At 35.6% G+C, this 15,545-nt stretch overlaps 2 protein-coding genes across 2 annotated transcripts in view; both read left to right on the forward strand.

Moving 5' to 3' along the window:
* Window positions 1-1,004: 1,004 nt before the first annotated feature.
* Window positions 1,005-8,013, forward strand: LOC121769419. Its single transcript, XM_042166220.1, has 5 exons — window positions 1,005-1,266; window positions 4,913-4,974; window positions 5,761-5,851; window positions 7,058-7,151; window positions 7,223-8,013. Exons 1-5 carry the CDS (start codon window positions 1,139-1,141, stop codon window positions 7,877-7,879), a joined length of 1,032 nt encoding a protein of 343 aa, XP_042022154.1. The 5' UTR covers window positions 1,005-1,138; the 3' UTR covers window positions 7,880-8,013.
* A 2,444-nt stretch (window positions 8,014-10,457) lies between these two features.
* LOC121768221 overlaps window positions 10,458-15,545 on the forward strand; it is a 47,621-nt gene continuing 42,533 nt past the window's right edge. Inside the window, 6 exon segments of the mRNA XM_042164648.1 lie at window positions 10,458-10,795; window positions 13,209-13,312; window positions 14,422-14,556; window positions 14,638-14,688; window positions 15,180-15,274; window positions 15,386-15,503. Coding sequence (XP_042020582.1) covers window positions 10,699-10,795; window positions 13,209-13,312; window positions 14,422-14,556; window positions 14,638-14,688; window positions 15,180-15,274; window positions 15,386-15,503 — 600 coding nt within the window. The 5' untranslated portion in view covers window positions 10,458-10,698.

Below are 15,545 nucleotides of genomic sequence, written 5' to 3' on the forward strand. Positions count from 1 at the left end.
AAATACCCAAAATACTATTACAAATTACTAAAAAATTAAAAATTACATAATTAAAATCCTAAAATTAAAAAATACATAATTAAAATACTAAAAATTACTCCATAATTAAAATCCTAAAAATTGAGGTTGAGAAAGTTGTTTGGTATAGTGTGATTTTTTGTGTTGAAATGAGGTATTTATAGATGAAAGTGTGAAATTTGTTATAAAATAATGAAAAAAATAAGTTAAAAGTGTGGAAAAAATGGTATATTTTTTTGGAAATTGGGAAAATAATTTTTTTTATTAAATCTAAATTTTTCAGATTTTTTCAAATTAAAAAACAAAAAAATGATAAACCAACGGCCAATCGAAGCATGCCACGTCGGTTGCTCGTGCTCTTGCTGTCGGCACGACGATGCTCTTAGCTAAGAGAACGGTGAGCATGGCTCTTGCATAAGAGCACCGATGCAGGTTCTCTTATTTTTTTTATTAAAATTAACAAAGAAACTTAAGTTTAATTATTCAACAATTTTTTTTGCATTTATATGGATTAATATATTATTTTTAATTCAACTTGATTCAATGAAAAATAGTACTACTCAATACAAAATGTCTAATTGAGTACCACGTGTTAAACATGATGCTGGTTGAATTTTGCATCCAGCCATCCACTTTTGAGGAGGACCAAAATAATTGTAGTGTAGAACAATTTATTCGAAGAACAACACAAAAAATGCACTCTTCTATGAAATTTGAATTATTCTTGGAAATTCGATGGAATATAACAATTTATTCGAAGAACAACACAAAAAATGCACTCTTCTATGAAATTTGAATTATTCTTGGAAATTCGATGGAATATAACTCATACATATCATATTCTTGAAACCATATTTACAATTCTTTTGTAAAAATATTTGTTAATATAGATTAATTTTACACGTAAAACCAATCTGCAAATTAAAAAAATAAAATTAACCATAAAATAGTATGGGTCCACCCTCCACATCGAAAGCCCGAATGCCAAAGGGTGTGTCGGAGCCCGAAATATAAAGCCGGAGACTTTCAGCCTTATGTTATTATTATAGGTTAATGGATTATTTCCAAAATCAAATTTAGTTGGAATTTCGAATTCGGAGAGAGTCGCCCGCCTGATTTCATGGCGGCCTCATCACCAGCCAAGAGCAACAGCGGCGGCACCGACGTCTCCGCGCCGCCCTCCTCTAAGAGCCTCCGCGGCCTTAACAAACCCAAGTGTATCAAGTGCGGCAACGTGGCGCGTTCTAGGTAAACCCTTTCTCCTTTTCCTTCATCGCCACCTTACTTCAGTCAATGTATGGTTTTCTGAGCTCGCTTTCCAGATTCCACTTCCTAATGCATCACTGTGTTGTACCCCGCGCTCCTAGAAGTTGTACTTCGTTCTGTTTCTGTGGTGGTTGATACATAACCCTGACACGATGCAAGCATCGTAACGTCAATCAATGTTTATCCCTTTTCAATGCGAATGATTCGTGAAGGAATGGCCCTTAGTCATACGTGAATAACAATCAAGGGAATTTTAGCGGATTAGTGTTGTAGTCTGGAAGAAAATTGCTAATTGAGCAGGCAATTTAACTACTCGTGGTTCATGAATTTCCATTCAATTTTTGTATGTTCTAAGCTGGTTAGGTTTTAAATAGAAATGGCAAATCAATACCAACTCTTGCTATGGGTTTCTCTGTTAAAAATGGAGGTCGGTGGTTAGAATCGTATATCATCCTATACCTCTTAAAAGTCTGTGAACTTTCACTGGGGCATAAAATACTACATCGTAGCTTGTACATAAGACACTATCTCCACCGCAGTCTATTGCTCGCCATACCTAGGGTGATGGTCGAAAACACTTGGGATTTTATTTATGAACTTTTATGTCTCTACTTGCATTCAGTCACTCCTGTAAGGAAGCTAAGTGTTCCGGAAGTATGCTATTATATATGTGAAGTTCAATGTTAATTATTAACATATTTATGTTGTAGAATAGCTGTAGTTTCACTCTAACCAGTGCAGAAACCTGTGATGTTGATTTATTAAATTATAGCTGCTAACATCTAGACAATTCTTAGTTGGAATATGATTTGAACATTATGTTGCATAAGGAGAACAGCGACAGACTGGATCTGCTCTGTTTGAACTTTGAATGGTTCACGTGTGTAATACATGTCCTAACTGAAACTCCTAAAGCTGTTGATCAACCACTAACTACAGTGTCTTTCATCTGTTTAATAGCTTATTTCTTAGTATGTTGAGTCATAAGGGTAATTTGTTCTACCATATTTATATCTTTAGGAATCATGCTTGAAGTTCTAATTGTATTATTCATCATTCATGGTTATTGAGGACACAATGCATGCTGGTTGCCTTAGTACGGAAGGTGTTAAAATAAGAATAAAATAATGAAAAGTGAATTTAGTCTGCTAGTATTCTAGAAAATCATCTGACGCATGACAGGAAATAGAAGACAATCAGCATAATAATTTCATAAGAAAATTCTATCTTCCAAGTATATTTGCCTCTATGGTTCTATCTGTTTCTCAAGAATCTGGCTCCATTTTTCCTTGTTCAAGCAGCTGCATTCCAAAAAACAGTTAAAAATGTAAAAGAAGTACTCATATGCCTTAGTCTTTGTTTTGCTCTCCTCACTTTCCCCTTTTGGTTTACTGATATTTGTAGTTTTTGAGAAAAATGTTCTGTGATTCTGAATGAAAGAATATGTATAGCCTCGAATAACAAGTCTATTTTAGAAATTTACAAGAAAATGGCAATGTGACTTAGGAAAATGCTGTCAGGCAAAGAGGATTTGGTACGCTAATGGTGTGTAATTTTCGAGTTTAAAGATCAAGTGTAAAGCTCACACAAGTTTAATTAATTAACTCTAATATTACAACGAATCTGCAAGAATACAGTGTCGTTTGCAATACTTCAAGTGTCGATCCACAGGGAATGGAAAGTTTATTTAACTCCAAAACAAAGGAAAAGCATACTAAAAATGATCTTGATTTGAAGGTTTTGATTTCTACAAATTAATGATGATCTAAAGCTACAAGTTAACGAAAGACGTACTCTTTGAATGGGGAAATATGTCACTCCAAGTTGCTCACTAGGCTTGTATTGTTCTACACCTATATTAAAAGCACATATTTGGGATTAATTAATCAACCTAATCGCGTGCACTGAACATGTTTGCGACGTATAATTCACAGTCAGCTGAACACTTGTTCCATGAATTAATTTTCGAAGATATTAAATTCCTGCGGAAGCGCGGGAATTAAAGATCATCTACTATGCGAACTTACCTAATCCACTATTAAAGTATCCTCTGAACAATTCTAATTTTATAGCATACCAACAATCAATCACTCCTAAACTATGTTAAAGAGACAATAGCAAAGGAATTAACATCACTACATTATTAGCCAAAAACATAGTGAAAAACATTAAGCATCTTGTTGGTATCAAACAAATGATTTCAATGGTGTAAGAACATCTTTACAAATCCTAGATTACAACTTGGAGCAACATAGAGAGCTTAGCCTAAAAACATTGTGAAATATGCAATAAAAACCGTAGGATTCAAGCTCTCGTTGAGTGGAATCGAGATTTGGAGACGGATCGTCAGAATGTTGACCGTAACTTCTTCCTCCTCTCTTTCTCCCTTTCCTCTCCTTTTTCCACTCCTCCAATTCCTCGCCTTTTATTCAAAAACCGTCAGAACCTTGGGAAAAGAAACTGCAGTATAAACTGCCAATTTGCAGTTCGCTCATCTGCCCGGCTGGGTGAATTATTGGGCATGAAATTAACCCGGCCGGGTGGCCATTTTTGAGACCTTGCTGGAATTTTCGTGCCTCGCGAAAATCACCCGGCCGGGTGAATTATTGGGCATGAAATTAACCCGGCCGGGTGGCCAATTTTTAGAGCTCTCTGCACAGCTTTTGAACTATCCGAGCTTCATTCCTTGTTTCACCATTCATTCATCTTCCAACACCACAAAACATACTTTTGCAAGCATCAAACTATATAATCATGTAAAGTTAGGGGAATAACAATGTACAATTTGATTCACATCAGCTAATCAATTAGATCCCACAAAACAAAGAATCTTTATTTAATTACCTGATGCATATCACCGGTAGGAAACAAAAATTTAGAAACCGTCCTGATGTCAGACATATCAGGTTGGATATTGATCCACATTCCAAAAAGAATAAAATAAATTGGAAATGACCAAGAGATGTGCCTGGAGGCCTTACGGGCGCCTAGTAATCCACCTTTAGAAGGGCACCTGCGCTTTCCTGTTGATATTGTAGCAGCAACCCCTGGCTGGGATAAATAGACTGATTGACTGTGATGAAGTATCATCGATTCATAGATAGAAATTGATTTTTGGCCCTTAGAGGTGTAAGATGCTGCACCTGCTGTGTGCGTCTCGGAGAGCTCCTTTTAATTGCTATGGATCCTAGTGAAGTTGAAACCACAAAGAAACTTGGATTTATATCAATTGCATAAGTGTACTTACTTACTAGTATAAGTGTAAAGCTGCAGAATAAGATTCAGATATTTATAGAAATATAAACTCATGTAACTCATCTCAATAATTATTCAACACCTTGATGCATGACTAAGAAGCTGAGATTTTTCCCCTTCCCCAGCTGTACAAGATTACAAGCACAATATACCATACTTGACCAACTAAGCTATACAATATCTGGTAATAGATGCATCTTCCTGGTTATAACTGTAGTATGTGTCCGATTGTGTAAAAGAAACGAATATTTATAAATTTTTGTTCATAACTAATTCATCATGTCTTATCTAATATTCTTGATGATTGTCTAATGCAAAGTCAACAACGGATACTTATATATTTTTTTTACCTATTCTTATATTAAATCCGCAGATGTCCGTACCAGTCATGCAAGAACTGCTGTGCGAAGGCACAAAATCCTTGTCATATACATGGTATGCTAATCCAGTCTCATGTTACAGTCCTTTGATTGTGATTAATTTTTGCTAGTTTTTCATAACATTATAGGCAATAGAAGATCATATCAAGGAAAAAAAGATCATTAGAATATTGATTTTCTATAATCCTAAACTTTTAAACGGATACTCGTCTGAAACATTTATGTTCATGATTCTCTTCTGCACTATACCATTTGTTAAGATTTATCCCAACATTTAGGCACTATAATTTAAAGCTTGAGGTGTCTGATGTTGTCTGAGTGTGGTATTTTATTTTACTATATCTAATTACTGTATCGTCTGCACTGAGCTGTGCCTGATACTAAATTAAGTGATATTTAAACTGGTGAACAAGATAAAGAAATAATAAAATGTGATAGGTGACAGTAAATTGTGCTGAATGATCTAGTATTTATTTAGCAGGTTTTATTCAGTATGGATATGCCTCTCTCTCACAGAGAGAAGAGGATGTGCAAATAGTGGCTAAACTAATGGAGGTAGATGGACAGCCGTAGGTTTGTTGGGGAATCTAATACCTAAATGCCTCCTCAAGGAAGCTTGTTCTAGGGTGACCATTCTTAGCAACCCCCTTAAAGATCCTCAAAAGTACAGTACCTAACATAGGTCCACCGTGAACCCTACTGGGACACTAATTTTTATGATGGAATTCTCTTGGATTTTTCTCATTGGCCACAGAGTTAGCTGAAAACATTGTTTCTTATCACCAGAAATTACAAGCTCAACTGCACATATCAAGTCGTATACTAATGATTGTATTTGCAGTTTTGAAAGGAAACTCATCCTTACCGGACAAACCGTCCTCTACCAGCTCTCCTCTCTTTGACCAGCAATCGTCTGAAGCATCTCATTCAGGGTAAGTTGCAGAGCTAGTTGTTCAGCATAATCTTGTATGTGTTTTATCTTTCATGTTTATTCAAGATGCATCACTGTTATTGCAAGTTGGCTGTCTTCGCCAACCCTTATATTGGATGTATATTTACATACATATACAGTGGCGGATCCACAGTGGGGCCAGGGGGCCCTTGGGCTCCCCAGCCGTTTGAATATTTACTATATATAATATATATATGCGACATTAATTATATCATTAGCTAGCGCAGTTGGCGTGAATACGAGCCACTCATTCGCGAGATACCAAGTTCGACTCCTGTTGGTGCATTTATTCTCCTAACTGCTGCTTATCTTTCGGATTCGTATATGTTTTTTCAGATTTTCTAATATTAGCATATAATTATTTAACTCTACAACTGTATAAATATATAGTAAAATTAGTAAAATTAATTTTAAAGGTATGTTTAGTTCATTTGTGGCTTTATTTTTAAATTTCTTAAATTAGTACTGATTCTGGTTGATTTTTATCATGTTCATTTAGAGTATTATTGATTTTCTCACATTACTATTTTTATTGATTTTCTCTCTAGTAATTTTGCATAAACGATTTAAATTTGTATTCATAAAGAATGATATTTATAATTTAAGAATAAAAATAATTCTATAGACATGTAAATATATAATACTCTATATTATTAGTAAAATTAATATCAGTGCTATGCTCTATTTTTCTTATTATCTATTTCTCACGCACGACTTTTTCTATAGCTTATGTTCGAGTTGTTTCCGAACACTAAACATATTCAATAAATTTTAATACTCCCTCCATTCACGAGAAAAGTCTCATTTTGCCATTTTGGAATGTCCACAAAACTTAGTTCCATTTATAAAAATGGGAAATTTTCCTCTCATACTTTACCTCTTTTTTTGTCATCTCTCTTACTACCCACATTTTTATACATTCTCTCTCTTACTTTACCACTTTCTCATTAAAACTCGTCCGTCCGTAAATGAGACTATTTTTTGTGGACGGAGGGAGTAGTTGTTTGGGCCCTCATCGTTAAAAGTCTGGCTCCGTCACTGTACATATAGATGCTTGGTGTTATATTGCTTGATATTATTACCACCATAGGACTGGTGATTAATTGTGCCTCTTCCACTTCATATTGTTACTTTTTTTAGTTGCTGACATCCTTAAAGTAGTAATTTCCATATCGATCACTTACAGGAGTTTTCACAGACTTCGTCAACTTTCTAACAACTTTGCGCAGTTCAGTAACTTACAGACCTCATTTCGGTCGAGGAAGCCATTGACCAAAAAGGTGAGAAACCTTCTCTATTGATATAATCTGTTCATGGTTTAAAATCCTTCCTTATTTGTTTACATGCTCAGGATGCACAAGTCATCAACGAATGGAGGTTCTCGAAGTTGAAAGAATTTAGGGATGGAAATATTGAAGCAGAGAGTGAAGCTTTTGACCGATACATGCAAAATGTTGGTTTACTGGAAGAGGTTTTCCAGGTGAACTCTGAGTTTAATAAGCAGTCTTCTGGTGAGAAGTTTGATTCCAATGGTGATAACAATGAGAGAATGGTTCATGACTTGAAGTCGAAGCTAAGATCAAATCCAGCAACAACTGACAACTTGAGAAAAAGGATTCAACACATTGTAAATCAAGCATTGAAGAAAGTAGGAAAGCCAGATGACGTCAGTGATATAGAAGGAGTGGGGAGAACGACCAAAAAGATAAAGTCTTTGCAGGGAGAGAAAGCAACAGCCTTAACTGATCTCATTGACAAATTAAATAGAGCACGAAATGAGGACGAACTGAAAGCGTGTTGGGAGATGGCGTCTCAGGTGTTTCAGTGGAATGCGAAAAAGAGCGAAGCGGAAGCTGCAGGTGACTCTCCTAGGCCTAGCAGGGAAAATGATGATTCCTATATCCATTTTTCCCCAACAAAGTGGGTGAATCCAGTCACAGTTGATCAACAAGCTCTTTGCAGAATCGATGCACAATTTTCTTCCCTTGAGGAGGTACAAGATTTGTAGGCTGAGTTTGTTTGTTTTCATGCAGATTGTACACTAGCTGATAGATGGCTAATTGCAATGAATTTAGTGTAAAATGCCTGAGTGGGATGTTTTAATTTCTTGAATTTAGCCAATAAACTAGAATTAAGATTTTATTTCTGTGAGATGGAAGCTAAGTCAAAATCCTACAGCTAAGTGCCAAAGTGGTACTGTTTTAGTTTCTTGAATTTAGTGGAATGTTCAAATGAGACGGGTCTTATTAAAATCCTCTTGGACAGAACCATTATTAAAATCCAAAAAATTGGGCTATATTCATATCTTTAGATGGAGATGGACAGCAATATCATTATATCATGTCATCATGATAATTGATTGAATGTGGATAATTTGAATAATTTCTTCAATGTTTTCAATCAAAACAATATCATGGGATCAGATTCATATGTCATGCACTTGTAATTCTTACTTCTCCTGCAATAGTATTAAACTCTGATAAATCCTTTGAACATATCATAATTAATATTTAAAACATGTTTTTCATTTCTAAACAACTTGGGAGAACAACAGGATTTAGGTTCTATGCATACTTCTTCTTTCGGATCAACTCAAGGAAAATCATTTGATTGATATCCTACTCCTCCCACAAAATATATGATGTTCTACATATGCATGTAACGAAACTTATATCATTACTAGTATTATTGTTTAACAACAAATATACCAGTGACGTTTTGAAATATAAAAAAATTAACAAAAGTATAATGAAAAATAAAAGTACCAACGCTAGCAAAAATTAAAACAACAAAAACCATATAAAAAATTAATTCATATAACTAATTATATCAATAAATATATAGAATTATAAAAGAAAATCTCTATTTATAAAAAAATAAATGGATCATCACGATAAAATGATCGATGATGCTCTTATTAATATAGTTATTATGACAGTCAAACCAAAAGTGTGAAGGCGGGTAGAGCATAGGGCCGCTACAAATATTCCACGACCAAGGTCATACATCCCCTGAGAACTTGGAAGCGTTTGTTGCATGACTAATGTGAAATTATTTTGCCAATGAGCCCGAAGGGGTCCACAAAGTGTTTAAGCATCGCTCCTGCATGCGTCGATCATTGTGTTTGCGAATTGCTAATGGCCATTCGACATCTCGCATGCTACACAATTGTGTATATATTTGACCTTGGAACTTCTGCTTGTCCCTCAAGAGCGCCCAGATGGCCTCATGCTTGAAGTCGCCGTACATCGATCGGTACGACAACAGCGCTTTAGCGCGCACGTCGCTCAAGCTCTCACCGCTTCCCTGTGCCCGAGTGAACTTCTCGAACTCCGCCGCGTGCCATCGTCCGCGTCGATCGTCCGCGTAGCCCACAGTGGGCTGGACGATGGCGCGGACGATGGCCTATCGTCCGCGTAGGCCGCAATGGGGCGGACGATGGCGCGGACGATGGGCATCGTCCGCGCTATACTCCGCGCCCTTAGTATAGGGCGCAACGATCGTCCGCGACCTATGTCACGCACCCGCAATGGGGCGGACGATGCGCGCCATCGTCCGCCCCATTGCGGATGGCCAAATGGTTGAACTTATGCCAAGTAATTATATTTTAAATTAAAAAATAATTAAATAAACTTAAGGGGTATTAATGTCAATACTTATATATGGTAGTTAAAACTAATCTTTCTCCCTCCTCAAAATCATCTTACAACTTTAAATTTACATAGTTATCTCGATTTAAATTATTTTTCGGTAAAAAATATATCAAATTAAAGATAATTTTATAAAGATTTTAACGAGATCTCAATTGCATATGTTTCGACGATGATCGGATAATGAAATTTTATAATTTTTATTTTAATTTTCGTACATGTTGATAAACAATTTATATCAATAAATACATCAAACAATTTCAACATAATGCATGTACAATATCAATAAAAGAGTATGGATATTTTCGGGTACTTATATTGAGATTCTCATGTCAATGTGTTGACATTTGTAATATACTATGTTGATATAAAGATACCATTAAATTTTTTTATGTTATAGCAGATTTACTATTTTCCCATTTTGTTGATATTTTATCTACTATTTATTGAAATCTATGAGCTTTAATCTCATCCATTCATCTTAAGATCTAATGGTGTAAGATTGATTTTAGTTGTTGATTAGATAGTATATGCATTTTAACATGACCCACTTAACATATTTAATCTACATTAGTAATCGGATGACTAAACTCATTCACACTGGTAATTGGATGAGTTAACATATTCTATTTATATATGAGGTGTTCGGTTTGCAAGATTATATCCGAGATTAAATTTGTAGTGTGTTTGGTTCAAGAGATTCAATGCCACAACTCAATTCTAGATGAATAATCATGAGAGTCATAGTTAACCTGTTATTACTAAAATAATCTCACAACTCAATCATAAATTATATATTGGTACTATTTTATCTTGGAAACCGAATATCACCGCCATATTTTACATCAGTAATCCGTAAAACGAAAAGAAGGTCGGTTATGCAAATAAAAATATCCGAAATGGAGAGAAGTATCGAAAGACGAGTCCGATCTTTTCTAATTGCAGTAACGTGCGTGGCTTCCCCTGCTCAAAAGCAAAGAACCTTTCTCCCCCCCTCTCTCCACACACACACACACACACACACCGCTTTCGTTGTTTACAACTGCTCGAATCAGCGCACCGCGCTTACTAGATTTCCAAGCCGATTAGTGTTGCAGGGTTTAGACTTCATATATTTGATGTGATCACACCTGACTGCTGCGTCATTGAAGCGGAGGGAATTTGGGAAATTTGAAAAATGTTGGAGGATCAGGTGGCGTATCTGTTGCAGAGGTATTTGGGCAACTATGTCCGAGGTCTCAACAAAGAGGCACTCAAGATCAGTGTCTGGCAAGGTCATAATTATTCTCACTCTAATTCCAGTAACTGCTGTTTTTGATTAGTGTTACCCTGCCTTCTCCCACGCCATTTAGGAAGGTCAACTATTTGTGTGCTTTCGTTGTTTTCTGATTTGGATGTTGAATTTGGCTCCTGTGCGAATCCGTGATCGTGTGTTTCGTTTGTTGAAATGTTTTGGTTGAGATGCTTCCATACATGTTGGTATGGCGATCATATCTATAAGCCTTATACTTAAACAGGAAGTAAGCCTTGTGTCTGCTAATTCCATGTAGCCAAATTCAATGTAATTTCTTGCCGAGTAAGTTGCTCATGTGCAAGATTTTTCAAAGATGCTTCTCACATGTTCTTTTTGGAGGCCGTACACCATGTCTTTCTAGCTATCCTTTCTCTTATATTACGGCGTTAGATCTTCAATGAAGGAATACAATTAGCTGGTTGGTGACTTGCTTATATCTGGTATTGCTTGGATAGCAAGACTGGTAATTGGAATCTGATGATATGTACCTGTCCTTGTCTCTTTTCCAAGGGCTATACGAATACCAGAGCCTTATAAGGCAACAGAAGGATATATGGTGTAGTTATCAAGTTATAAACAACTTAAACATCCTAAGAATCAGTAATTTGAATTGTTCGATTGTAGAATCATAGACGAATTTGGCTCCCCTGATATGGTCTTTTCACATCTTGTAAATAATCTAGATACCCTGTTTGTAATATTTCTTCCCCTATTGAAGATGCACTATTGTGTTATTTCCAACCAGGTATTTTTCGAGCTTGGGTTTTAATGTTTTTGCAAATGTCAATTTCTTTTCAAAATAATCATCGGGATTCACTGATGAAGAAACATTCCAAGGAACTTTTAGTCGTTTACAATTTTATTTTGGTTCTGAATGTACCACTTGCACCAAATTCTAATATAGGATTCCAGGGTTGGGGACATATTAAAGATATTTACATAAATGTCTTCGACAAGAATGTAATTGGATCACAAAGAATGTCTCTCAAGGTTCACAGGAACAATCCTGCCACAGCATAGCTGTTTTACTTCTAAATAATAACAAACAACTAATAAAATAGCGTAGCAACTTATAAAATGCAATTTTTACTTGTGGAAAGTCTTCATCAATAATTCTTTCTGGAGATGCTAACAGGTTTTGGTATTGGGATTTAACTATCTCCAAAACAAAGATTATTGGGTAAGCATTGTTGCTGTTTCAAAAGGGACAAACACCTTGTCTTGTTGGATTGTTAAAAGCAACAAATGATAAATGGAATGCAGGTCTCTCTGTTATAGTACTCTTTTAAAAGTCCACAGAAACATATATCTAGAGTTAGTCTGTATGTTTGCCAATTGTTTAGGGTCCAAGCCAGAGGTTGTATTAAAGTTAGATTTAGGAAGAATGTCTAGGTAGTTGATGATGCTCAGGCAACTTTATCCTCTTCTCTAAATGTCACTTTAAAGCATATAGCCCATTACTTCTTACTTCCTCAATTCCTTACTCATCTTATTCCTCCATTTCTTGAGATATCCATGTTCTTCTGAATCTAGAAGACTCTAAATACAATATTGTTATTATCTTTCAAGGATTTGGGAAGGATTAAACCTTGTACAGGATGAATAGGGTGTTTGTAGGCACACTTAGTGCATTTTATTGGCATTCCCTACAGAAATCCATTATAGTAACATTCTTATCCATTCTAACATTTTTATCCATTTCATCATGCACCTAGCTGCTTGTAACATAACATCTTTCACATTCCATTACCTTGGAACTTTAATATCTTATGTTATCTTAGAGACATAGAACTTGATGCAGTTTGTAATCTGATTGGACAGTTGGTTAGGGGGAGGTTGATCAGGGCAGGGGGAGGGGATCGGGATCACATTTTATATGTTGCTCATTCACCTACTAATTGACGGTAAGGGTTTCAAAGGAATTTGATCATTTGTGATTGGTCCAAAATTTCATGTTGGAGAATGTTATTTTGAATCTGGGCTACGATTTTCAAAAGAGGGCAACCATGAAGGATAGTTTGACACAGTGATACTATGTTGATTCATTTGGCTAGAAATAAATAAGGGGGTCTTTAAGTATATTATGGAGTAATAAGAGGATTTATGGAGAGGACGAGAGGTTGACGTTGAAGTTTGCAATGTGAATTTTAAGCACAAAGAGTCATGAGGGTGTCTTTGAGAACGATCCCGTTAGATATGGAGTGTAATGTATATTTGGATGTATTAAGTATTTACCATGAATGTGTAATAAAATTTCATGCTTACCTGTTCATGGTGCATATTTGTGAAATTAAATTTTTTTATTTCTATTTGAATAAAAGAACCTGCATTTGGTGTGTTAGAATATAAGAATATTGAGTAGTACTGTATTTAATAGTTTGAATATTCAACAGGTGATGTAGAACTGACCAATATGGAACTGAAGCCAGAGGCACTCAATGCGTTAAAATTACCAGTGAAGGTTAAGGCTGGGTTTCTTGGATCAGTGAAGCTTAAGGTGTGTCACAGTTGGTGGTTTTCCTTATCTGAAGAAGTTATTCTTCTACTCCCATTAGTTTGATTTAGATATGTTATATGTATTGTTGATTATTTGGTCTACTTCATTTTTAAACTGCACTTGGTTTGTCATTAGGAATTACACAGCCATTTATATGTTTTGAATTATAATTTGGGACAAGCCATCAAAATTCTCCTTTATGGAACCAGTTGTAGCCAAAACTTGAAGTTTTATTTTAGTGGCAAGTTGACTCCACTTTTGTAGTCATGATTACTATACCTGCACATTTTTTCTTAAGGATCCCCAAAATAGTTGCAGATTTTATTCAGATGATAACAAGGTACCTTTTATGTTATAATAATGTTAATGTCTACGCAACGGTAGTTTCGTTCTCACCTTGTTACTCTCTTCTCTTCTAACTGACATGAAATCATTGAAATTCCGAAGCTGAATCAATTCCATCCTTAAAATCTCAAATAACCAAATGGAATATGAATATTCTGCTTCAAATGGATTCACTATTCTATGTAGGTTATTTCTATACTATAAACATAGGGGATTGGGTGTTGGAGGTTGACCAAATATGGTTAATATGTATGGTGAGGTATGCAAGAAAATCGATTGTGTCATGGGTTGACTACTACATCCACTTAGGTGTCTATGATAATAATTGCTAGAGTCTATCAAGCTTTCCTTCAATTGTTGGGGTTAGCAATCAGATCGGGAGGGGAAGGGTGTTCCCTTATGAGCTTTTCTAACGTTATATCAGATTTCCATAGCTCATGATCAACCATATCACTTTGTCTCCCCTCATAGGTCTCATTAAATGAATTGTATGCTTTTCTTGGAATTTGTATATTGATTGTATCCCGGGGTCACTGAAATGTCTGACATTTGCTCTATTCTTGGCTCGTTGGAGAATTTGAGATTGGTGCAAGGTATTTGATATAAGGACTGTGTCCTGTTAAACCACATAGGAAACATGTATTGGATTAAATACACTTGTGAATTTATAAGCTAGTTTGTATATGTCTTCATACAACATGTCTTTTTCTGTGGTCTAGGTTCCTTCCTGTTCATTTTTAATGCTTCTACTCTTATAAGAATAGGTTCCGTGGAGCAGGCTTGGGCAAGACCCAGTTTTAGTTTATCTAGATCGCATTTTTTTATTAGCCGAGCCTTCAACCATGGTTGAGGGATCTAGTGAGGATGCTGTCCAAGAAGTTAAGAAGAGTCGTATCCGAGTAAGAATTGCATTCTGATTCTTCGTTTCCATATTTATTGGTAGTATTTATTAATCATGAATCATAAATATCTTTGAGCAGGAATTGGAAAAGAAGCTGCTGGAGAGTCAACAACAGCTGAATATGGAAGTGGTATGGGCTTTCAAAAAGAGTAGTACTCAACTACTCACATGCACAAATAATAATATTGTGTATTTGAGGTTTCTAGGTCTAGCAAGACGATCCATTTGATTAATTGTAAATTAATATTAGGGATATCAATCTACGCTTTTTATGAGCTACAAATATGCTTATAAATTGTGTAAAATTAGTTATTAATGATAGTAATCTGTAGACTGGATAATAACAACCACTTAAACTACAAAAGGGAAGAGTAGTGCTTTTGAATCATGTCTGTAGTATGTATTTTAGGCTCTGTAGTCGATTTGGTCCTTGCATATTTTCCTTTCAAACTGTACGATAGATATTCATTTACGGGAATTGCATATGTTTCGTTGTGACATGTGACACAACCACTGATGACCATGTTTCAAAATACCTGTATAATTATCTGAGTCCGTTTCTTGAAGTATTTAGACCATAATTTGACCACCTTTTCTTTCTTTGTTTGTTCTTTTCCCAAGAATAAATCTTGGCTTGGATCTTTAATCAATACGGTTATCGGGAATCTAAAGCTTTCCATATCAAATATTCACATCAGATATGAAGATCTTGAGAGGTAAATTAAGTGTTGGATACTTCAGCCCCCCCTTAGTGTTTCTCACCCTCCTTCCCCTTCTCCTATCATCTGATCATCTCTGACTGGGCACTCATGCAACAATTTTTCCAGTAACCCAGGGCATCCATTTGCTGCTGGTGTGACCTTAGATAAACTCTCAGCGTTCACAGTGAATGATAAAGGGGAGGAGACTTTTATAACCGGAGGTGCATTGGAGAGAATCCAGAAGGTTTAATTTTTCCAATGTCCAAATGAAGCATAGCGTGCTTAC

This window comes from Salvia splendens, chromosome 15, assembly GCF_004379255.2.
Source record: "Salvia splendens isolate huo1 chromosome 15, SspV2, whole genome shotgun sequence".
Classification (NCBI taxonomy): Eukaryota; Viridiplantae; Streptophyta; class Magnoliopsida; order Lamiales; family Lamiaceae; genus Salvia; species Salvia splendens.

What these genes read in the sequence shown, in the direction of transcription:
- LOC121769419 (XM_042166220.1), top strand. Translation starts at nt 1,139, where the DNA reads ATGGCGGCCTCATCACCAGCCAAGAGCAACAGCGGCGGCACCGACGTC. An exon ending in AAATCCTTGTCATATACATG is followed by an intron (nt 4,975 to 5,760) that starts GTATGCTAATCC and finishes TTGTATTTGCAG; the next exon opens with TTTTGAAAGGAAACTCATCC. An exon ending in TCTGAAGCATCTCATTCAGG is followed by an intron (nt 5,852 to 7,057) that starts GTAAGTTGCAGA and finishes GATCACTTACAG; the next exon opens with GAGTTTTCACAGACTTCGTC.